The sequence below is a fragment of the Notolepis coatsorum genome, assembly GCF_963971535.1.
Source record: "Notolepis coatsorum genome assembly, chromosome: 7".
NCBI classification, from domain to species: Eukaryota; Metazoa; Chordata; class Actinopteri; order Aulopiformes; family Paralepididae; genus Notolepis; species Notolepis coatsorum.
The window spans coordinates 113475320-113501252 of NC_140171.1; the positions used below are offsets into that span (position 1 = coordinate 113475320).

Consider the following 25933-nt stretch of genomic DNA (forward strand, 5'->3'; position numbering starts at 1 on the left):
CAGTACTGCACTTTCCGAGTCCCAATATGCCTTTTCCAGCCAAAATACAGCTCTGTGACAACATCCGGGATATTAAAATGGAATAAAAGCAAAAACGAGTTTAACACGTGTATATACGTGGTTGGCCTTCAAGCATCGGCTCCCAAACACGTATATATACGTGGTTGGCCCCGAACCAGTTAATAACCATCTCTGCAATGGAGTTTATATCAAAATAACAGTATCAACCCCCCCGGAACCAAATATAATGGGAAAGTTAATTGCAGAAGCTCTTGGTACATAAACTCCTGTATCTAATAATAAATTAAGTCTAAGCAACTAACAAGAATAAGAATGGTATAATGGCATACGAATACAGTCTATTCCACTATAGGTAGTGTGCTGTGTGATGACAATACATTTGAATCTAATCAAATTTTGATCCATCGCAAAGCGGCCCTCTCATTATATAATGAGCTGGACAGGTGCGTGTGGGAACGTGTGTGGGAACGTGAACGCGATATCTGCCATGCGAGACTAGGCGAGGCTTGTTATCTCTGAAGTGTTCAACTTTCTGACTCCTCCCCCGGCTGCAATCGTCTACTCTCGCTTGTTTTTGAGGCAAGCCGAAATTTATCTCAAACACACCTAATCTTCCAGGCTACCACCCAGCGTTTCCGTTAGCCGGTAATTACCGGTATTTGACCGCCAAAATCTGTTGAAGTCCGACATATTTAATCTCTCCGGTCATAATGTCTGGTGAAAATAATTCCCTCTAAGCACAATTTGATTATTTGAATTGTATTAAAATAGGCTAAAATTAAATAGCCTATGCGATGAACGAAACAATCATTACATTTGTTTCATCGTTGCTTCACCAAGCAGGTCTGTCTAATAATGACAACGACGTGTCAGCGCGAGCTTGCTGCTAGATTTGCGAAAAGCATGCAGCTGCAGACCCACAGAACCCCCCAGCTTTGCCGGCACAGTGCAGTACTCCAATTCAGCCATTGGCAATTCAACTGTTGGGTGGGGGGCGCTGCTGAGCGGTCCCCCGACCGGACCTGAAAACACCGCTGCTCTGTGGGTCTGCAGCTCCATGCTTCTCGCAAATCTAGCAGCAGCAAGCTCGCGCTGACACAGCGTTGTCATTATTAGACCGGCTGCTTGGTGAAGCAACGATGAAACAAATGTAATGATTGTTTCGTTCATCGCATAGGCTATTTAATTTTAGCCTATTTTAATACAATTCAAATAATCAAATTGTGCTTAGAGGGAATTATTTTCACCGGACATTATGACCAGCACCAAGTCGTTGGGAGGTGGAGATATACATCACGCAAAGTCGCAAACCCACGATAATGTTGCCGTCTCTCTCTGCCAAATTTCTCAGTTCTTCGCTTGATATAATTAATACAAATGTCCAATATAACGGAATTCGTTAGCTCATAAAAATGTGATTATAACAGACTGCTGTTTATTAATGTCGGGCAGACTGCCCACCGACACCTCAAGTCGGCAGCAGCACGAAGTCTCGAGGGACTTATTTTATTTGGAATATATTAATGACTGTATATACGCAAAAGTAGCCTAGTTTTAAGTTAAAATATTATAAATGCCTTGAGGATGTCATTCTTTATATAGGCCTATAATTGTTTTTAAGCTCAATAAACTCTGACCGGAATTGATCCCATTTGTCCGGTAGATTGAAATTCTAAAAAAAAAAAAAATAATTCTAACGGAAACCCTGCTACCACCTGGTGAATACACAGGCAGGCAGAATACACTATTCGAATTGACGAATCTCAAGCCCTGCCCTCTTTTCTTGATCCTCCAATCACAACTGTTGCTTCCCTCTGACAAAGTGCTCATGATTTCCTGACTCCGATTAGTTTTCACCTGCATAGTTCTTGTTATTTGAAATGCATGGAAGTGAATTCGTTATCAGCTCATTGAAATGTGTTCACACTAGGGGTGTAACGGTACACGTATCCGTACTGTACCGCCTCAATGTGGTCCTCCGGTACAGTATGCGCTGTGCACCGAACGATTGCAACGGTATAGAACCTTTTTTTGCAGAACTTAAATCCCCCCGTCGCAAATATAACGTGCACAACTAACCGGATGTTGTTTGTTCATCCCACGCAGCCACGCTGAACGATAGCTGTAATTCAGCATAGCATATTAGCCTTAGTATGGCGAGTGCAATACTAACTGAGAGCTAGAAGATGCTCCCACAACATTCAAGTCTCCCGTTTGGGATCATTTCGGATTCCCAGTTAACGACTAATGGACAAAGACGGGTGGATCGCACTAAAGCTATGTGCCGGCTAGCCCCTTTCGTGACTGTGATGCAAGCCTTGCATATCACAGTCACGAAAGGGGCTACGTGCCGGCATTGTTCAACTTTATTGCGAACTTTATCACGCATTTGAAACGGCATCACCCGAATGTGAATATCGCTGGTACAAGGAAGAAACCGTGGCATTCAAGCAGCATCTCGCTATTAATTCAGACCGGGCCAAAGCAATAACAAACGCCATAGGTGTTTTTATAGCAGCAGATCTGCGACCATACTCCGTTGTCGAGAACACAGGGTTTAAGCACATGTTAAAAGTAATAGAGCCCCGCTACCTAGTTCCCTCTCGTCCGTATTTCAGCCAGCAAGTCATACCAGCTCTGTATAAACAAGCACACGCTACAGTTGTCCACGACTTATCCAAGGCATCTGCTATATAATAATCTTCAGATTTACTTTAAGTGTTATTAGTAGGTTACAGCAGTAAGCCTTAGTTTGCTCAGTAAATTATGGCCAATTCGTTTTATATTGTTTAATACAGTTAAAGAAAAGCAATTTTTTGTTTTGTATTCCCCCCCCCCCCACTGTACCGAAAATCATACCGAACCGTGACTTCAAAACCGAGGTACGTACCGAACCGTGGATTTTGTGTACCGTTACACCCCTAGTTCACATTGATCTACGAGAATACAGATGGCTAGGTGAATAAGGTGAATGGCCTCACATTGGGCGATGGTTGGTTTATTAAATATTTGCATTCTTCTCACTGTCTTTTAGGAGCCACTACACAATGGATCTTGAAAATAGGCTCAAAGTATCCCTGAAGAGGAAATGTCAGTATGTGAATGGGGCAATGTCTAAAGACATTCAATTTCCCTTCCGACTCTCCATTCATGAAAGGGACCATGCCGATGGTCATTTTGACGAATCACACGTGCAATTCATAGTGCCACAGCTAGTCTCTAGCACAACGATATTCTCCTGTGACTGCATACATGACAGCAGCAAAAGAACAGTCATCACCTTAGGAGTGTCCAAAACCACAGCCGTGCAGAAGTGCAGTCTCGACTGGGCGGAGGGAAGAGAGTACCAGGCCGTCCACCTGCTGTTCCCTATGACCTTCTGGGAGCTGAACTTGCTGAGGGGGAGAGAACTAAGCTTCATCGGACTTCTCTACACCTTTTACCCAGATCTAAAGGGAGTGGGACTTGACAAATCCAGCTTGGATGGACCCCAAGTGTGGTTTGTCCTTGACGGATTGGACGAGTGTAACTTCCCCCTAAACTTTGGGGTTGGCTGTCCAATAGTAAGCGACGTGGCGGAGGAATCCATAGTAGAAGTCCTGCTGACCAATCTGATCACAGGGAATCTACTCCCCAGGGCCCACATATGGGTAACTACCCGACCAGAGAAGATGTACCGCATCCCTCTTGACCATCGGCTCAGAGTAACCAAGTTGCTAGGGTTCAGTGATGAGCAGAAGGTGCACTTCTTCAGGATGGCAATTGGCGATGAGGACCTAGCCAACAGATGCATTGACCACGTGAAAATATCAAGGAGTCTCGGCTTCCTCTGTCAAATACCTCCGGTCTGCTCCATCATGGCGGCAGGTTTGAAGAATCGCCTGCTCAAAGCAAACAACGGGTTTAGTATCAGTCCCATTAATCTGACAGGGATCTACACGAGTATGATGGAAACTGGAGCGGGGAACCCAGATGAGACCACACTTGCTAAGTTGGAGACCCTGGCACTTAACCATTCAGCAGAATGCAGCGTAATTTACGAGGAGGACCTAAGGAAGAACGGCATCGGTGTCGGGGAAGCATCAGAGTACTGCAAACGGTGTCCCCTTCTGTTGAGAGAGGAGCGAGGGCTGTACAACATTCCAGTGTATCGTTTTGGCCATTCCAGTGTTCAAGAATACTTCCATGCGATGTCCATGATACAATCCAAAGCTACTCTCTCTCACGATCAAGATGCCCTGTTCAATTCCTGCCGAGGCCTGGTAGATGAGGCCATGAAGAGCGGAAACGAGGTGGTCCTTCGCTTTGTGTTTGGTCTCCTGAAGGAACGTGGTGTGATGCAGCACACCAATGGTCCTTATTTTATACACCAAGGACAAGATTCTGGATAACATTCACAACAATTGTGGCATGGTGCTGCTCCACTGTTTAAGGGAGTTTGATATACATGTTCTACGCAGTGAAGTCAAGTCCTTTCTCAAGACTGCACCAAAGCAAGTCCTTGATTCCACCCAGCTAGCCTGGCAGTGGCACATGGTGTCCCAAAGAATTAACTATTTTGACGAGGTACGGCCCATTTATAAGATGGATGTGACCAATAGTAGTAATAACGAGCGACTCCTGAGGCAGCTACCAGACATTTGGAAGTCGCGCGCAGCTATGTAAGTTAATCATGTATTTGCCTCATCATTTTCATATGTCCAGTAAAGGTCTTTATTAATTTGTTTTATAGATGAGGTATTTGTTTACAGAAGTGTCCTCACTGTTTCTTAGAAATTGTGATTCATAATAATAATAATAATTTATATAGTACCTTCATACATGGATTGCAGCTCAAAGTGCTTCTCAGCAAATAGCATAAAAGGAACATAGGCATACAATTAGCATACAGTTTACAGAATAAAAGCAATGCATAAAGTGCAGACATAAGAATAGGTATAAAGTAGGGATGTCCGATATTATCGGCCTACCGATATTTTCGCCTGATATTGGCATTCAAATGTATTATCGGTATCGGTTTAAAAAAAATATTTTTATTTTAAATTTATTTTTTAACATTTATTTAACCTTTATTTACCCAGGCAAGCAAGTAAGAACAAATTCTTATTTTATTTATTGTCAAAAGTATGCATAATGTTGTGTTAATTCCACGACAATGTTAATTACCTGAAATTATTCCTTTTTGGGGGGGGGGGGGGGGCCTGCATATATCTGTATCGATCGGAAATTAAGAGTTGGACAATATCTCGGTATATCGGTAAAAAAGCTAATAATATAAGAATAGACATAAAATAGGTACAATAATTAAGTACAGTGTTGCTCAAAAGCATGTGAACCCCCCCCCCCCCCCCCCCCCCCCCCCCCCCCCCCCCCCCCCGGAACAGCCAGTCCCCCAAACACCCATCATTTAACTCTCTTTTTTATCTCCTCACACAGGCTGCGTTTCTGTAACCTGACAGAGAAATGTTGTCCAGGCCTTAGCGGCTGTCCTCGACACAAAGCACTCACCCCTGAGGGAGCTGGACCTGGGATACAACAGTATAGGAGACGGTGGAGTGGGGAGACTCAGTGACGGGCTGCTGAGTAAATCCTGCAGACTGAGGACACTCCGGCTGCAGGGCTGCGGAGTGACGGCAAGTGGCTGTGTGTCCCTGGGTTCACTCTTGAGACGCTGTCGCAGACTGAGGGAGCTGGATCTCAGTGGGAACGAAGTGGGAGATGACGGGCTGCAACAGTTGGCAGACGCCATTGGCTCCCCAGGCTGCCACTTGGACACATTGAAGTACGTGGCTGCACTTTATATGCTCATTTTATGTCTATTATATTCTATTATTGTCTATTAAAAAAAAAAAAAAAAAAACGGAATCAAACCATAAACAAGGTGGCCTATTGGGATATTAGATCCTAATGTGAAATTCTTTATATATGTCTCCACTTTATGTGCTCGTATGCCTTTTTCTGTTGTAAAGCACTTTGAGCTGCAATCTTTGTATGAAAGGTGCTATACAAATAAATAGGGATGCCCCGATCGATCGGCCAGCGATCGGTATCGGCCGATATTCAGTATAAATTAAGGCTGTCAAAGTTAACGCGTTATCGCCCGATTCTATTAACGCCACTATTTTTTTTAACTCACGATTAACTTTGAACACTTTCAGTGCCCACCACGTGATAACGCGTGTTATCAGCCTGACGCCTGAATGCCCACCGCGACAATTAGCGTGTTCTTTTTTTATTAGCGATCTGAATTCATATTTCATCAACCGAGTTTCCCGTTGGTAAACCAGCCCAATCAGGAGCTCAGATGTGAAAAAACCACCCCCTATCATCTCCCAGATGGTAATGCACCCTTTTGGAATGGACTCAATGAAAATGAATGAGAAAAGAAAAATCCGGAATCCACATTTTACTTCTCAGGCATGTAACCCGAGCCGATCGGATTCATTGTGGACCATCAGAACAGCGTGGAATATGTGTTTACAGTATGTAGCGTTGGATCAATAAAAGCGATCGATTTTTGGAATGGCGATCAGGAATTGGAATGATCTTTTTGGAGAACATCTGATCTGAGGTAAGGAATCTATTTTAAATGTCTTGGGATAATCAGAGTTGTATTCGCTGAGATCTCAGCGTTCGCCCTATGTGTGTGTGGGCGATGGCTTTGAGGAAATCAGAGAATCGATTTTTAAGATCGCCTATATAGCGTGCATACGTACACATATACTATCGATAATCTAGCGTTTATTTGAAAATGATTTATAAATAGGCTGAAAAATGACAACGTTCTAGAATATTCCAGTAAAGGGCGATTATCATGGAATATTTATATTTTCCTTGAAAACGAGGGCTTTTCAAAATGCTATAAAACGAAAATTAACCGATAAAGAGATGAGGAAGGGGCAAGGGAGAGAGAGCTGGGAGAGTGTGTGAGAGAGAGAGGTCGGGTGTGTGATTACTCAGCCCTTGTGTGGGTGAATGTAACAAGTTCCTACTGTAACGTTTTCTTTCCCCTATTATTTCATGCACACTTTATTCATTGTTTTAAATTATTATTTTCTTAAGTTATTTTGTGCATCACTCTGTTTTGAATTTGATGCAAATTTGCAATGCATGAGGGTCATCCTTTTGTATTAAATGGCTGCATAAAGCAAGCATTTGTTGATAAGAGTATTACAATTTGGAACTTGAAAAAGATCTCAGTTCTCACTCGCTGACTTCTCTCTCAGGCACACAGCTGCTGCTACTGCTGCAGCGCACTGCCCCTCCCCCTCCCCCTCCCAGACTCCTCATGTCAACAAGCTCCGGCAATAGTCTAGTCACGTGCATGAGCAGCTCTGTGAGCTAAAGTTAGCTACCTAGCTAACGTTACAAAATGACCCAGTCAACTATTCACTTTTAGTTTAATACATGAGGCATTGTCTAACGTTATCTAGCTGACTAGCTACTGATAGCTCCTGATATCAACAAATGCTCCGGTAATAGTCTAGTGCAGGGGTGGCCAACCAGTCAGAGATTAAGAGCCACAAAAATTACTGTGGTACCACAAAGAGCCACACCATATACCAGTGTTTCTCAACCTTTTTTTTCAGTCACGGCACCCTTCATGTGTTTATAGGTCTCACCCTCTGGCCTCTGAAGTTGCTAATGTCTTTTATTTGGGCCTCACAGGGTTAAAAGTACCCTGTGAGACCCACGGTTGCAAAATTACAAAATCCCGTTTAGCCATTTAAAAAAAAAAAAAAAATCTGTAAATGTTTATTTAAAACATTTTAAGCACATGTATAGTCAATTGGTCCTGTTGTTCAGCCTCACAATGCTATTTGATAGTAAATGTGTTTATATGTCCCACCCTCTGAAGTTGCTAATGTCTTTTTAATTTGGGCCTCACAGTATACATATATATATACTCTTATGCCCGAAATATACAGTAAAAGTTTTTAATTTCTGTTATTTTTTGGGATTATCTCCCACAAACCTGAACGTTATTGCCATAAAACGGAACGCAGTTAGTTTCTCTACCTTTCTGTGAACGTCTAGCAAAAACGGTGTTGCAATATGATGAAAAATGGTGGAGAAATTGACATTGTAAAAAAGATGGCAGAATTTAGTACTGTATCTACAAAACCTGTTTAATCATCTTCCCTTTATTCATTTGCTTAGATTTTTCAGGTCTGGTAAATTTTAGCATGGTGTTATTCACAGTCGAAGATAAAAAATATTTTTTAAATATAATTGATATTCTCCTTTGGTTCATTACAATTTACTCAAGCTTAGTATTAACAGACACACTATTTCTGACACTGGGAATACATTCCCTGAGAGATCTGATGTCCCTAGATTCAGATACCAAGAACATTTAAAAAAAAATCTGTAAATGTTTATTCTACGTCCTTATGGAATGAGTGACATACAAAATAAAAATAAAAAAATAATTATAATATTTGTTTTTATTTTTTATTTTTAAATGGATGGAAGAGCCACACATTGACGGGCAAAGAGCCACATGCGGCTCGCGAGCTGCGGGTTGGCCACCCCTGGTCTAGTGCATGAGACCTCTGTTAGCTCACGTTAGCTCACTGTTTAAACGAAATGACCCAGTAAACTAAATAGTTCACTTTAGTTTAATACATGAGTCATTGTCTAATGTTATCTAGCCGGCTAGCAGTAGCTACAGATATCAATGTCTTATAACATAATTGACATTATTCGTTTTTGCAGCTGTTGGCTAATTAGCTATCATGCTTCATAACTGAACACATACGTTTCAGACCCTGTTAGTCAAGTTGAACTATCGCTCTGACTGAGGACGCTGAGGGCATGCTGAATGTGATTTGACCAAAGCAGAGTATACACACACACTGGAGATTGTTTGCAGATAGCGAGCATTTTGACTTGTTGCGTGGTGGCGATGTCTCGCAGATAATACAACTACAAGTATAATCATATAATATATATATTTTATTAAAAAAATTATATATATATATTTTTTTTATAAAACCAAAAACTATCTGTATCGGCCGATATGGCTCATAGACGATCGGTATCGGTGGCAAAAAACGTGATCGGGGCATCCCTACAAATAAAGTTTATTATTATTATTGTTACAGCCCTTGGATCCAAACGACAGTCTCGACTTATGCATAAGACGTTCTTTATTTTATTCCCATCCGTGACGTCATTTTAGCACTGTGAAAACTGCATTGGAAACATACATAAACAGACAAACAAACATTTCACATAATGGTTTCCACAGTACAGTACAAACACAAACTAAATAACATTGGTATCAAACTACAAGGATTACATTCCTACACAGACATAAAATCATTCATTCACGAATTTCATTCTACAAACTTACAACCATAATCAAATAAACAAATCAAATCAAATCAAATTTATTTGTAAGGCCCGACAACACACGTTAATGTCCCCATGGGCCGTACACGTCTTCTTTAAACAAGTCAAGAAGAAACATAACAATAAGTCAAGAACAGAACAAGAACACCATAAGGTCCAACAAATTTAAAATAACAACAAAGCATACCTTGCTGCGCTCTCCAAGGAATGCAAACATAATCCGAAAAGGTCCTTCCGTTTAAAAACACGGTCAATACATGGGGATACAAAAGGATAAAAGTCGCACAGAAATACAAAGCGATACAAAAAGACTAGGGTTGCCCTGATCACGTTTTTTGCCACCGATACCGATCATCACCGATCTTCTATGAGCCATATTGGCCGATACACTGCCGATACCGATCCTTTTTGGTTTTGTTATAGATACAAAGAAATCGAACCCTAACTAACCTTACTGTCATGCACTTGTCCTGATATACTAACCTACACTGTAGCACCAACATTGTAACCAACATTGTTACTCAGCAGAGTTGTGCCCTTCCTGATGACTTGTCGTACAGAACTTGTAAGTCGCTTTTGATAAAAGAATCAGCTAAATTACTAAATGTAATGTAAATACCCATTGTTCAATTAATAAACTGTATGCCTCACTGTGTGGAAGAGACTGGGATCATTCTTTTGTGCAAGGCAACATCAGGCTTGACTTAAAACATTACTTTCCTAACTTAGTGAAACTAAATGTAACAAATTATTAACACATAGTGTAAGGGGCTGAGGGGAATGGTGATCAATGGATGCTATGTTCCTGCCTGTTTGCTCCCCCCAATGGAGAGAAGAAGACTGACAGCTGCACACAGGCAGACCCACACACAGCTGTCTTTCAATTAGCAATCAGCATGCCTCTCAAAGAGGACAGACCAAGAACATCAGAGTGTGTCTTGGAATGGAGAGTGGGAGAGCTGTTGGGAGACAACCAAACTGAGTTAACAGCCGGTAAGCCGGACAGCGGCCCGGCTTAGTTAAAGACTGGACTATAGCAAAGACACTTAGGTGCTTCACTGGGAGCCAGTATGATTTTTGTTGGTTTCTTAATTTTCTGTTTTGTTTAAATAAATTCCCCTGGCCATTGCCCAGCGGGGAGCTAAAGCTGTTTGACTGTGTGTTTGATTATTTGTACAACCATATTGCACCTTCCACCTACCCCTGTCTGCTACCTTTGTTACAATAGATATAAATGTACTGAATTGTTGTTGTTTTTATTTATTATTATCTGGCCATCCCTAAAAAAGACGCACCAAACTTTCCTGCTGCCGACTACATTACTTAACAGGCGCTTCCGGCTGTAATGATCTACAGTGTGCCAATAGGGACAGATTTATGTAGGCCTACGGGTATCGAACTCCGGTAAAATCCCACACGTAATTTCAAGACATGCATACTGATTATTATTTAGAAAATTGCAAAGGATATTGCCTAGACATGTTTTTATCTCAAGTGGTCCGTTACAATTATTATTACGTGTTGCAGTGGGATGTGGGCTCATCCGTCCGAGGATTTGTAGAAAGGAGTTGTATAATTTGGGGAACAGTTTTGTGATATTCAGACTGCAGAGGGGAAAAAACAATAACATACACTACCCTACTTGATGTGGTGAAGTCTGCCTCCATACATGATGCACAAATTCACTTTAAATGCTATATTGGCTCTGGGTAGAACATTACTTATCTCTTGTGATCTTTTTTCCAGTGGAGCTAATTTTGGTGCAATTTTTAGGACAATTAAAACCAAAATCAAATCCTTGAATCTAAAATCTAAGACACTGTATAACATAGACGTTTACACAATCTCATGCCCTAAGCGTTAAGTGCTTTGCTCAACGATAAATCAATAAAAAAAAAAAAAATGCCCTATAGCTTTTTAACGATCCATCTTCAAACATTTGAAATGTTTCACTTTACAGACAGTTCTGTGTTATGGTCTTTATTTGCGAAGTGGCTTATTTTGTGTATTCATTCATTTTCAGCACTTCCATCATGGTGATATGCAATTCTTTCTCTTACAGGCTTTCTCAGTGCACTATTGGGACAAGTGGCTGTCGTACTCTGGCTTTAGCTTTGCAGCAAAACCCCCATAAGCTGAAGGTTCTAGATCTGAGCCTCAACGCCGTCGGAGACGAAGGGGCAATTGATCTCTTCACAAAAATTGACGTGTCAACGCTTACAAAACTGGAGTGAGTTATTGGATTAAATATTGTGAATTAAAGACCTCCTTATTGTTGTCTTGATGAATTAAGTGATTGGCCCAATAACATTCCATATCACCTCTCTCTGGCAGGATGTATCACTGTAACCTCACAGCGTTAAGCTGCAAGTACATTTTCGATGCTCTGCAATCTGAATCCAGCACCTTGGTTGAGCTCAATCTGAGAAACAATGACCTGATGGACCCAGGAATAGAGATCATCGCCAAAGCCATGGTTGCATGGAGTAGGCTGGAGAAACTGAAGTAAGGATAAAGACTCCTCCTTCCTTCCCTCTTTATTCCCTTTCCTTTCCTTTCCTTTCCTTTCCTTTCCTTTCCTTTCCTTTCCTTTTTTTTTTTTTTTTTTTTGTATCCCTCAATTTAGTCGTTATGCCAATTCCCTCCTGGTCATTGCACTGCCCTACTGTCGGTCTGGCCAGGGTATAGACTACCACATGCTGCCCTACTGTGGGTCTGGGGAGGGTGTAGACTACCACATGCTGCCCTACTGTCAGTCTGGGGAGGGTGTAGACTACCACATGCTGCCCTACTGTCAGTCTGGGGAGGGTGTAGACTACCACATGCTGCCTTACTGTCGGTCTGGGGAGGGTGTAGACTACCACATGCTGCCTTACTGTCAGTCTGGGGAGGGTGTAGACTACCACATGCTGCCTTACTGTCGGTCTGGGGAGGGTGTAGACTACCACATGCTGCCTTACTGTCAGTCTGGGGAGGGTGTAGGCTACCACATGCTGCCTTACTGTCGGTCTGGGGAGGATGTAGACTACCACATGCTGCCCTACTGTCGGTCTGGGGAGGATGTAGACTACCACATGCTGCCTTACTGTCGGTCTGGGGAGGGTGTAGACTACCACATGCTGCCTTACTGTCAGTCTGGGGAGGGTGTAGACTCCTCCGATGCATGTGGAATCGCCTGCCTCTTTTCACCTGACAGCTAGGAGTTTCACTGGGAGAGCGTAATGCACGCTATCTCCCCCAGATCCCTGCTGAAGAGGCGCGCCCCGACTGACCAGTAGGAATCTCTGTTGCAACGATCAGGGCTTCCCACCCCGCGAACACACTGCCAATTATGTTCTTAGGGACGACTGACTGAGCCGGAGGTACCGCTGATACCGAGTTGGAACCCCAGTAGTAGGCGAGTGCTTTAGGGCTGACCTTCGAATTTCTTTTTGGAATTCGAAGCTTCGGGGGCCGAGATTCGATTTTAATTCGAAGCTTCGAGCTTAAAAAAAAGAATAATAATAAATAAAAAAAATAAAGATTATGTTGTGGGACTTGTACAGCACTTTGTTCAACTTTGTCAGTGCTGTAAAGTTTAAACCTTTTTAAATCTTAGACAAACTAAACACTTTGCTTTCATGAAATATTGTAAGCCGTCATTTGAGACTTTATAAAAGCAGCACAATGAACACAAATCTGTCAGTGCCGAGTCCGACCTCACCTTAAATAACAAACAGCATTGCTTGTTGTAATTAACAAAGAGAGGCAGAGTTGATTTTGAAAAATAAATAAATAAATAAAATAATTTTTTTTATATATATATATTCAAATTTTATTTTCATATTCGAATCCCATGCCCATCGAACGAAGCTTCAAAGTATTTAAGACAGCCCTAGAGTGCTTAGACATCTATGCTACCCAGCAGCACCTTGACTTTCTTCCTTATTTATTTATTTACTTACGTTTTTACTTACTTATGGGGATCAAGTTATTTTTTTTAAGTATTATTTTATCTGTTCTCCATGTATTTCTAATTCATATACTCTACTGATTGGTTGATTAATGTCAAGTCCCTGTTGGTCTCTGCAGTGTTGCGAGATGTGGAATCACCAGTAAGGGCATGGTCTTTTTGTCAAAAGTCCTGAGTTGTATCTCATTTGATGCGGGGGCGGATGACAAGAGGTGGCAAGCCGCCGAACTGAGAGAGTTGGACCTCAGCATGAACAGCATCAAAGACGAAGGAGCCAAAGATATTGCAGAAGGACTGAAGAACCCTTATGGCCATCTCAAGATTCTCAAGTGAATACATTTTCAAATTGTTTAGTACTCTATACTATAGCATTGTTGTTTTGTTATGAGGACAACAGTGCTGAAACGAGATGTCCTCCTTCCATCCTAGCCTGAGCCATTGTGATCTGACACAGACGTGCTGTGCAGCGCTCGGCTCAGCTTTGGCCTCCAATGAGACCGTTATACAGCAGCTGGACCTCTCGGGCAACGACCTCCAAGACAACGGAGCGAGGAAACTCTGCGTTGGACTGGGGCGCACCACCTGCAAACTGGACAAACTGTCGTAAGTTGGAGTCTGGGTTAACTAGTGTATTTAACCATAGCACAATCATTCTACCATATACTCTATATTTGATGTATCCTTAAAAAAAGAAGAAAAAAAAAATTGTATCTACTCTTTCTCCTCCTTTTTTCTGTGATTTTTCTCCCCATCCCAATTTACCTCTCTCCCTCCCCTGTCTTGAACGTTGCTCGCATATGCCCCCCACTGGTCGGTTGTAGGGAGGATGGAAGCCTTGCATCACGTGTCCTCTCCGATACACGTGGAGGCAGCCTGTCACATCTTTTCACCTGCCAGTGTGGACTCTCATTGGCGAGGTGTAACGTGTGGGAGGCTCACACTACCCCCGCCATTTCCTGTCTCTGCTGTGCAGGCGTCCCCCAACCGAACTGTAGGAGTCGCTGTCCACAACGTCCAGATTACCACCCATCGACTTCCACCGGCTAACTCTGCCAATGAGTTAGTATGACGGCCGGCCCAAGCCGGAGGCAACACCGACAGCCGGAGTCGGTGTCTCTTGCGTTGGTGACGAGCGCAATGTCCGCTGCGCCACCCAGTCGCCCCAATTTGATGTATCCTTGTTTCTTTTACACCTTTAAAGGAACATGCCAACATTGTGGGAAATTAGCTTACCGTCTTCTCCAGAGAGAGACAAGAAGATGGATACCAGTTTCCTCTCTGTGCGTTCAGTAGAAAGCTATCCGGCTGCAAGCTAGCCTAGCTTAGCACAATGAATGGAAGCAAGCGGTACCGGTTAGCCTAGCTTAAACTTCAGGAGAGGTGTTGCCTAGGCTAACGGTACTGTCCGCTTCCATTCATTGTGCTAAGCTAGGCTAACGTGCAGCCAGATGGCTTTCTATTGAACACACAGAGAGGAAACTGGTATCTATCTTCTTGTCTCTCTGGAGTGAATACTGTATATGATTCCCATAATGTTGGTGTGTTCCTTTAAGAAAAAACATCTTTCCTGCAGAGTTGATGCAGTTTACACATTTTGAAAATGATTTATCTAGAAGCGTGACACACTGGTGCATTTCTCCATCTCTTTCCAGACTGAGGTGTTGTGGACTCAGCTCCAAGTGTGTTCCATTCCTGACCAATGCCCTAAGATCCAACCCCATGAACCTAGCAGAGCTGCATCTGATGGGCAACAACATGGAGGATGCTGAAATCCGAGTTCTTACTGAACTACAGCAAAATACGAAATATAGACTTTCCATACTTGAGTAAGTGCTAAGATACAACACAATCTATTTAATTTTCATAGTTAACACATTCAGCGCCAGAGGTTGCTGTGGTCAGTATGGCCGTGTGTGCCAGCGCTTTAATAAATGGGGATACATGCCGGTGTTTGCAGTGCTAAAACTATATTAAATATTATAGCTATGGATCTAATAATATAGTCGATTGTCATTGAGTTTCTTCCGGTCAAGATGCAAAAAACAGATAATCTTTTCATCCATACATTCCCGTTTTATTCTGTGGTGAATATGAGTATAGTTTTAGAGTAATTCTGTGTAATCCCAGGAAACGCCGCTAAGCAGCGTTTAGTGCATGTCACTAGAAACCGTGCCATTCCTCGCTTGGATCAACAATCAATCTGAAATCAACGCTATATTATCGGTATTATGTTTCATCATGCATGCATGAAAGGGGGGGTTCTATTCTTCGATCGTCGCCAACGGCATACGTTGTGGAGTAACGCTACAATAACACTTTCGGATCACAACGAAGGCATGCTCGGATCGACGCAAGATTGATACCATATAGCACTTACCTTGACTAGGATGTACTGCAAAAATAATATTCCAATTATCTGATCGCCATGCCAAGTATTGATGTCGATCGTGTTGCCAACATAATCCACCAAAGTACACGAATCGGCATTAGGCGGCGGTATTGGACGTTTGCGATCTCAGACCCATTCCCAATGATAATATCAGGCTCCCTCCATGGATTCAGAATGGAAATAGCGAATAAAAGAAATAACGACCAAAACCCCACTTTTCTCGGGTTTGGCGCTCAAGCGATGGCGAGTTAACCCGACTTATCTCTGGTCTGGCGTCCAATGTATTAACACATTCTGTGCCACGCAGTTTGCCCATCTTATACCACTCTCTGCCAGTGCTGTAAGTCTATGGAGTCGCTCACCTTCTTTGCAGGGCTATAACTTTTTAAATATTATAGCTATATCGACATTACTATGGCCCATTCAACATCGGGTATCTATCGTTCCGGATGTGGGAACGTTATATTTTTCCATTCATACATTGTCGTGTTAGTACCGTCGTGAATATAAGTATGTTTTTAGAGTGTAGAGCAGTCATTCCTAGAACGCGAGTTATAGGCCATGACGCATATTATACATAATCGAATGGCGTTTCGTTCCTATACACGCTATATTAAAAAATTCAAATGCATATGCTCGGTATACATTATGCTCCATCATGCGTAAAGGAAAGGGGGGGGGGGGGGGGGCTGGACGGTATGGTCTAAAATGTATGTCACGGTATAATTTGAAGCATAGACGATAACGGTATATATCACGGTATATTCATTTATCTTAAAATGTCTATATAAATGCTTCTGAAGGGGTAAAACACTGGTATGGCAGCTATTGCTGTACTCTTGTATTACTAGGACATATTTCACATAGTACAGAGGTATTTTAAGAACATTTATTGTGCAAAACTGCAATTGAAAAATGCAAAACCTTTTCTCAAGTTACTTCCATCTCTGAAAAACACTTTTCATGAAATACAATCAAATCAAGCGGCACAAAGTGAAAATAAAAACTACAGCAGGACAGGAGGTTTCTTTCCCTCAAACAACTCAAACACAATACAACTCCAACATAACTTTAGTGTACATGTTTGACAACGGAGAGAGAGAGCGCGAGAGAGCGTGATGTAATGAGTTTGAGGTTTGAGCTTCCTAAGATGCCGTAGGTGATGTCACACCAGGATGTCATTGTCAACACACAGAGTTGGAAACGAGAGCAGCCAGATGGATAAAGCGATATAAAGAAATGAATAGCCAAATAAATGTGAAGTTATCTTTGAACCTCTGTTTTCAAGCCTCGTCAATATACCCCCCCCCCCCCCCTTTCCTCACTAATGGAACTGGTGCCACAGAGTCACGTTACAACGTTAGCTTATCGGCTAACGTGAGTTAGCTTAGTGGCTAACGTTAGCCCCGTTGCTGTGCTAAAGCAAGTCTCCTCAGCCTCCTTAGCCAAATTGAAATGCCCAAACTATATGGCAAGGTCTGTGAACAAGTGGAGAAAAACTCTGTACAATTAAACATATGCAACGACCACTGCAAAGGTCGAGTGAATCGTCAAGTAATGTTAACGTCATTGCTACTGCTGTGACTAGCTGCTCATACCGGTCACAAGGTATAGTCAAAATCCATACCGTAGTGCAAATTCATACCGTTTATACAGTTCACCCCTAGGGGGGGGGTCGTTTATGATTCCTTGATTGTCAGTAACGGCTTTCTTTAGTACGACATCATATGTTGATCAGATGGATTGCAATGAAATAAATGGACAATCGAGCTGGAATTAACGTTAGAGTCCTCTTACCTGTGGCCGATGAGTCTGGAGAAAAAATATTCCAATTATTTGATTTCGATCTTCTAGATCCATTTTCCGTTTGTATGACACAATAAATGCCGAAAGCATATTGATTCTTGCGTCTCGAAAGCGATCCAATGCACTCTGGATCAACATAACAAGATAGCTCTGCCGGAACATTTTCCCCGATGCACAGAGTGCCACATTACATTTTTACATTACATTCTGGTCAGATAATTATTTTATTCTTTATAGAAACATTTTATTTGATCTTAACGCATTGAGTGCCACGCCCCTTCCGGGAAGTGACCTGGCCTTGCCGTCCATTAACCCCATGTAAACGTAGTTGTAGTTTGTAGAGCTAAACCTATATTTTATATTATAGCTATGGGTCTAATAACACCGTCGATTGTCAGTGAGTTGCTTCCAGTACGTGCAAAAAACGGATAATTTTTTCATCCGTACATTTCTGTTTTATACCGCTTTGAATATGAATATAGTTTGGGTGCTTCTGAGTAATTCCAGGAAAAACACGCGAAAACAGCGTTTTTGTGTAATTCAATAAACACGTCATTTTTCGCCTGATTATCGAATCTTCCTGAAATCAACACTAGATTATCATTATTATCCTTCCTTGTGCATACATGAAATGTGCCCTGGAGCGCGGCGCTCCCCCCTCCCCCCAACGGCACACAGCCACACACATAAAACACAGATAGCTTCAATCATGGTAGAAAGAAATATCAGATCAACGCAAGATTTTATATATAGTCCTTACCTGGTATCATCTGATATAATGCAAAAAAAATTATCCAATTATCTGATCGCCATTCCAGTTATCCACAGCGATCCTGTCTCCGACGTTATTGGGCATTGCGCATGAACGGGCGGGCGGGGTCAGTTGTCCAGGCCATCCCTACAAAGTGTGTTTTGCCGGAGTGTTTAGGACCCGCCCCCACACCGCAGCTCGGTAGACAAAAGAAACTACCCTGTTTCTAATGGAGTGCAATAATGGCCGAAGGCGTTAGAGACCGTCTGCCAGCTCAGACACACTCGGAACAGTATGCACAAGGTGCCCCGCTGAATTATGAATGGCAATAGCGAATAAAATAAATACAGTGAGAAAAACGTAGTTCTACATTTCCGGCACTCAACCGTCGGGCGACAGAAACGTAGTACTACGTGAACGGCACCCAAAGGGTTAAAGGCACTACTAAGATTTCAACATCAATATATCATTGTAAATTCAATGTCCCTACCTTGTCAGAATCATGGGGACACCGATGAGAATGAAAGATAACTGACAAGGCTGCGACAACTTCATTTGTTGGTGCCCATTTTGTATTGATATACTGACAATGGCAATGCTATCCAGTCTTTAATTGACCAGTACAGTTCTTATCGCTTTTGGAAATGAATAACCTGGCACCGCTGTAGTAGTGCCGTGGATGTTGTTCAATAATATATATATTTAGGGCGGCTAAGTGGCGCAGTGGGCAAGGCGCTCGCCACTAACGCAGGAGATGCTGGGTTCGAGCCCAGCTCTCTGCGCTGCTTCCGGCTTGGCTGGTCGTTCATACTAATACAATTGGCAGTATTAGGGGGTGGGAAGCTGATGGGTGGGGATCGGACGTTGTGGACAGCGACTCCTACAGGTCGGTTGGTGCACCTGTACAGCAGAATCAGGAAGTATCGGGGGCAGCGTGAGCCTCCCACGTGTTACTCCTCGCCACTGAGAGATCGCGCTGTACAGGTGAAAAGATGTGATGGCTGCCTCCTCGTGTACCGGAGGGGACACATGATGCAAGGCTTTGTCCACATTGCAGCCGACCAGTGGGAGGCATGGTCTAGCAACGTTCGAGACAGGGGAGGGAAGAATTGGATAATACGAAATTGGGATGAGAGAAAAATAGAAAAAATGGGGAGAAAAAAAAGTAGATACAAAAAAAATTATATATATATTTCTTCTATTTCAGCATCACCGTGGATTAGGACTCAGGACTCGGGAGACGGTGGATGCAGTGTTGCTGTTGACAGCTGGTCACTGAAACTGACTGAATTACAATCCCTTGTTTTTTACAAGCCTCTCGGTTCAGGTTTACAACCTCCGTCTCATGGGAGAAAAGTTCTTGTAAATCTTGTAAAAGTTCTCCAAGGTAATGTTTGGACTTCAAACCTCAAATATGTTTACAGCATCAATGCATTATGATTCCAACCACCATTCCAACCACTTGTGCCATGATTATGACCAATTCTACCATGATTCCGACCCCTTCTACCATGTTTCCAACCACTTGTACCATGATTATGGCCAATTCTACCATGATTCCAACCCCTTCTACCATGATTCCAACCCCTTCTACCATGATTCCGACCATTTCTACCATGATTCCTACCCCTTCTACCATGATTCCAACCCCTTCTACCATGCTTCTGACTACTTCTACATTCCAAAGTGTTGCATAAAGACAGCCCCTCTTTTATTATAAAGTGGAAATTATATATAAATTTGCCTTTTTTTTTCTTATCAGCCTTGCCTATCAAACTGAAGAGAATGCAGGCTGCTGATATTCAGACTGTTCATATGTCAAGAGAGCTACAATGTCACAGGAGTAGATACATTTCTAAAAAGTAAAGACTGCTCCGTTGACGAGCCGTATCACCTACGCCGGCAGTGTTTCTCAACTGGTGGGTCGCGGGGCCATTTTTTGAGTGGGCCGCGGATGTGTGTGTAAAAAAAAAAAAGGTAAAAAAAAGATTTTTTTTTTTTTTTTTTTTTTACTTTTTTTCACTACCTATCTTTGTGAAAGTGGCTTCTCAGCTCTGGTCCAGCTGAAGACAAAGCGGAGGAACAGATTGGACATTGAGCATGACCTCAGAGTTGCTTTGTCTACCATCACCCCAGACTTTGAGACTCTTGTCAGGAGCAAACATCATCCCCAGTTATTCCATTAGTTCCCTGCATGTTAAGCTAAGAAGTCTGCTAAGAAGGATATATTTATTATTATTATTTTATTTCATTGTGTTTTTAGCCCTTAGTTGCACTTTTGTTGCAACCCCAGTTATCCCATTAGTTCCCCCAAACGTAGGTCTGTTATGTTAAGAAATCTGCTAAGAAGCATTTTATTTATTATTATTTTATTTCATTGGGTTTTTAGCCCTAGTTGCACTTTTATTGCAATCCCAGTTATCCCATTAGTTCCCCCAAACTTAGGTATGTTATGTTAAGCTAAGAAGTCTGCTAAGAAGCATAATTATTTATTATTATTATTTAATTTCATTGGGTTTTTAGCCCTAGTTGCACTTTTGTTGCAACCCCAGTTATCCCATTAGTTCCCCCAAACTTAGGTCTGTTATGTTAAGCTAAGAAATCTGCTAAGAAGCATATATTATGTATTATTCTTTTATTTCATTGGGTTTTTAGCAATAGTTGCACTTTTGTTGCACTTTTTTGTGTTTATTTCATGTTTTCAATTTTTTTTTTTTTACATAAATCATAGTGGTTAAAAATTTTGGGTCGCGACTTAATGACTAAGGAAAATGTTGGGTCCCGAGGCTAGACCAGTTGAGAACCACTGACCTACGGCTTAGGATGACAATGACACAAATATAAACCTACTTACTAGGGGTGTAACGGTACGTGTATTCGTCCCACGAATTTACGGTACGGCCGTCACGGTGCGGTACGCGCAACCATGCGACGAATATGCCCTACAGCGCAAACACACCCACATGCAGGCACTCGCGAGGTCCGTGCGAGAACAGCGCACGTGGCTGGGCACACCAAGCTCAGACTTCAGAGCGGCGAAAGTGCACGGAGGAGAAAGGCACATTTACATTGGAACAGCTGCAGGGTCATTAATTACAGTTTTCTTGTGCGCCCAATAACGTTAACCAAATGAAACCAATGGAAAGAAACACACACGCATCGCCGACACACACACGCGCGCCAACAAACACATCAACATTCTCCCCCGCCGGACTCACAGGCACAATCAAATAAAAAGAAGAAACATACTTTTCCGGACAGATCATCTGAGCTCCACTGTGTTTAAATCCAAATAATCCTCTGCCATTGTTGTAATATGTCATCTGTTCTCTAGTATTCAGTCTGGTCGTGAAGTGAAATTCTCTCTGGAAGTGAAACTGAAACTTAGCAAGGATAAGTTTAAAGGGGCAGTAAGCAAGTGGATGCCTGAACACAGAATGACACCAGTATCACTAATTGCCATGGCAAGCCTATAGAAAATTATTCTATTTAATAATTATCATAAATATAATATATAAAATTTTAAAAAATTATATTAACACTTTAGATGCCACGCCCAAGATTTCTCGGGTTTACCCCCCGCTGGTTGAATGCTCACTCACGAGAATTCTCGTATTTATTTTTTTATTAGCGATCTGAAATCATATTGCATCAAGCGAGCCTACCGTTGGATATTCCAGTCCATGCTCTCGGATGTGAAAAAAGCGCCCCCTATCGTCTCCCAGATGGTAAATCACCCTTTTGGAGTGGACTCAATGAAAGTGAATGGGTTAACGGATTTCTGACTCCACATTTTACGTCTCACTGATGCAGCCGGGGTTACCAGAGTTCATTCTGGAGCCGCTGAGCCGCGCGGATCATGTGTTATACTGTATACACGTTGGATCAATACACTTATCGGTTTTTTCGAATGGTGATCAGGAATTGGAATATACCATTTGGATACCATCTGATGTCAGGTAAGGAATCTATGTTATCAGTCTTAGGATAATCAGACTAGTTTTCACGGAGATATAAGCGTTTCCACTATGTGATATTGCTGTTTCACTGTAAAAGCCATCAGGAAATGAGAGCAGCGATTATCAGCGGCACAAACGTGCGTGCGCACACATATACTATCGATCATCTAGAGTTTATTTGAAAACGATTCATAAATAGGCCGACAAATGACAACGTTCTGGAATATTCCAGTAAAAGACGATTATCATAGAATGGGTTGCTTTTTCCGCGAAACGGAGTGATTTTCAAAATGCTATCAAACGGAAATGAAGCGATAAAAAAACAATCTGCCTTGCCAATGTTGACTGGAAAATGAGTCTTTGATAAGCGACGGGCAGATTAGACACATAGCCATAATTTAAAACATAGATTAGGCGATATTAAGTTAACATTGGAGCGGATTTGGGCATTCAAGGGACTAATACGGAATTAACCTCTGGTGCTCAAAGTGTTAATAATAATTATTATAAATTATTTTTTTCTGTTGTACCGAACTCGTACCGAACCGTGACCCCAATAACGAGGTACGTACCGAACCGTGGCTTGTGTACCGTTACACCCCTACTACTTACGCAAGGCAAGTAGCATTTGCCGCACACTTAATGACTCACTCACAGAGTTGTTATTTTTTTCTTTTTCTCATGAATAGAATATGAGTAACTGGAAGATTTCTTAGTCATTTAAGTGTGCTGCAAATCCTACTTGGTTTGTGGACATTACCTTTCCTGTATTTTGCCAGCAAAGCAGTTACGAAAACTGTCTGTTTGTAAACTTACGTACGCTTTCATTCCATTCCATATGTATGCCCAAGATTGCTTTGTTTATTAATCTGTAACTATGGATCAAATAGTGCCTTAATCCTAAACCGTGCACAAGCCAAAGCATCAACTAAGACTTATGTTCAGACTGTAGATGAAAGTGGCCCAAATCTGATTTATTTGCTCATATGCGACTCGGATCTGATTTATTCATGACAGTGTGAACAGCACAAATCGCATGGAATCTGATCTTTTTAATTCTTATTTGGGCCACTTTCATATCTGATCCATTGCAACGCAAGCTCAGTCTGAACAGTCATACGACTTTCATGTCACTCTGTCTAGATTGACATTTATCACAATCATTTTATGTCCATCTTTATTGTTCCTTTGCTGTTCAGTTCAGGAGCGTGACCAGTTCACACTGGAATCTGATATCGGCCAAATGAAAACAAATTCATAATAATAATAATGTGAATAGCCAAACAAAAACAAATCTGATCTGAGCAATACATCAGAATTGAGCACTTAGGCCTGCAGTATGAACATAGCCTAAAAGGTGACCTCTGACTCAAATGTTGAGACATCCATCTGTGCCCACAGCAATGACGACAGTTGCCATCTATTCTGTGAATTTGTCAGGCCTTGTCTTGTCTTGTTGTGGAGCCACAATTCTGACGCTGGATTAAGCTGGAAGTCTTCAATTAATTTCCAGGATATACTGTAGCACTGCATGGGGTGAGAGAAAATAATGTTTCAGTAATAGTAGCCTACCTTTGTGCTTTAAAGGAACACGCCAACATTATGGGAAATGTGCGTGCCGTTTTCAGTCAGACAAGAAGATAGACACCAATTTCCCCTCTGTGCGTTCAGTAGAATGCTATCCGGCTGCAAGATAGCCTAGCTTAGCACAAATTAATGGAAGCGGATATGGACCACTAGCTTAGCTGTTGGCCAAAAACACCTCCAGGTGTTTTTAAGCTAGGCTAGTGGTCAGTATCCACTTCCATTCAATTGTGCTAGACTAGCTTGCAGCCATATGGCTTTCTACTGCATACACAGATAAATCCATGTTCTTGTCTGACTTGTCTTGACTCTTGTCTGACGGTAAGTGCATTTTCCCTAATGTTGGCGTGTTCCTTTAACACACTTTATTACTTTGGTCGATGAGAGGATGTTGTGTGCAACAGTTATTTCAGGGCTGGGAACTTTTACTTACAAGATGTATTCTTTTACAGAAAATTACTTGAATTTGTAATCGCCAATGTAATCCACAAGGATACTACTGATTTAGTTATGTAATGTCATTACCAGAGATGGGGAAGTATTTTCCTTACGTCCTGGTAGGCAGATCTTGATCACAACTATTTAAATTACAGTATGTAAATAGCAATTAATTGTTGACCACATAAGTATGGATTTGGAAGACAAACTAACTAGTAAAATGTTTTATCAAACTAAATTACAAAATGCAGGAATGCATTTAATAAAAATACATGTATCTTTGTATTTTCAAAATAGTCTTAAACTATTCCGATAAATCTGAACCATTCTAAGGAGTCCAATTGGGGCTGTTTTTTTTATTGCACTGACTTTTGTGTGCCTTTTGTAATCGTTTTCTATTTATATTCTCTTGTATATTCTCTCTCCTCTTGTATATTAAATGTGCTATATGAATAAACCTCCCTTGCAACTAACTATGTCTCGTGTATGTATGTGACAAATAAATCTCTTGAATCTAACCATAACCAGTATTTATAATATTTCAAGATGCAAAATTATGTACATGTAATAAATGTCTATAGGGTAATCCATCACCCCCAGTCCTTTTCGTTAAGATCTAAGTATTTGTTGAAGCTGAAGCTGAAAATGATGTGTTTGCCTAGTTGCTTAGAGTAGACGACAGAGTACAGCAACTTGCAATGGGCCTGGTCTACAAGATACACTACACAACCAAGGTACCCATGTACATGTCAAAATACTTCCCAAAGGTCAGTGAATACCACGATCACAACACCAGAGGGAGCTCCACAAATCATGTTAAACCCATATTCGGCTCAAACAAGGGACTAAACACGTTTCGCAATTATGGCACATCAATGTGGAACGCCCTACCCAAAGCTGTAAAGGAATGTGAATCACTACCCACTTTCAAAAACACTATCAAAAAACACCTACGGGAGACTGCAATTCGAAACTGGCCCCTACAAATGTCCTAACCCAGTTGTACCCAACCCCCCCCCCCACCTCTAATGTACAGCCCCACTCACCCACCCCACCTACCCAACCTCCTCTAATGTACAGTTTCTACGTCAAATGTATATACACTCTTTTTCTGGACACTTTTTGTATCACAAACAGTACTGTATTTGCAAATCTGGTATGTCATAAATGTATAGATGTAGCAGTACTGTATGTCTGTATGTCGTGTGTGTCATATGATGAATTGAAAATGGGGGACCCTGATGTAAACAAGACGAAAGTCTTTCTCTGGTCTGCATCCCCTTAACAATTGTATGTATTGAGCTGTACTGTACTGTACCCATTCTGCAATCTGTTAATAAACTTTTCAATCAATCAATCAATCAATCAATGCCCCGCCAAAAAAACTTGTTGAAATGTTTTGTTGCTGTTTGTGGTAGTGCTACACCACCTAGTGGCGAAAGGGAGAACTGTTCACGAGGGCTTAACATACATGCGTGTGACGCCAGTAGCAGCACTCAAGTTGCGGCTGCATCATATGCGCCATCGCACTAGGTATAAATAACACTCCTCAAGGTAAGGTAGGCTTTATCAGCATTTTTCCCTCGTAACAAGCTGCCAAATAATACCGACCACTGTCGGCATCATTTATATGTTGTATAGCCGAGGACGCGACGATATCGTGAATGTTTTGGTAA

The 25933-nt window shown here is 41.8% G+C and overlaps 1 protein-coding gene across 1 annotated transcript in view; it reads left to right on the plus strand.

The window, feature by feature from the left end:
* Nucleotides 1-19580, plus strand: part of LOC311231721 (ribonuclease inhibitor-like) — a gene marked incomplete at its 5' end in the record, with an annotated part of 24078 nt that extends 4498 nt beyond the window's left edge. Inside the window, 8 exon segments of the mRNA XM_084318346.1 lie at nucleotides 3281-4120; nucleotides 5458-5494; nucleotides 5496-5803; nucleotides 11713-11883; nucleotides 13450-13659; nucleotides 13760-13933; nucleotides 14983-15156; nucleotides 19484-19580. Of these exon segments, the coding sequence (XP_084174472.1) occupies nucleotides 3281-4120; nucleotides 5458-5494; nucleotides 5496-5803; nucleotides 11713-11883; nucleotides 13450-13659; nucleotides 13760-13933; nucleotides 14983-15156; nucleotides 19484-19499 (1930 nt within the window). The 3' untranslated portion in view covers nucleotides 19500-19580.
* Nucleotides 19581-25933: the final 6353 nt, after the last annotated feature.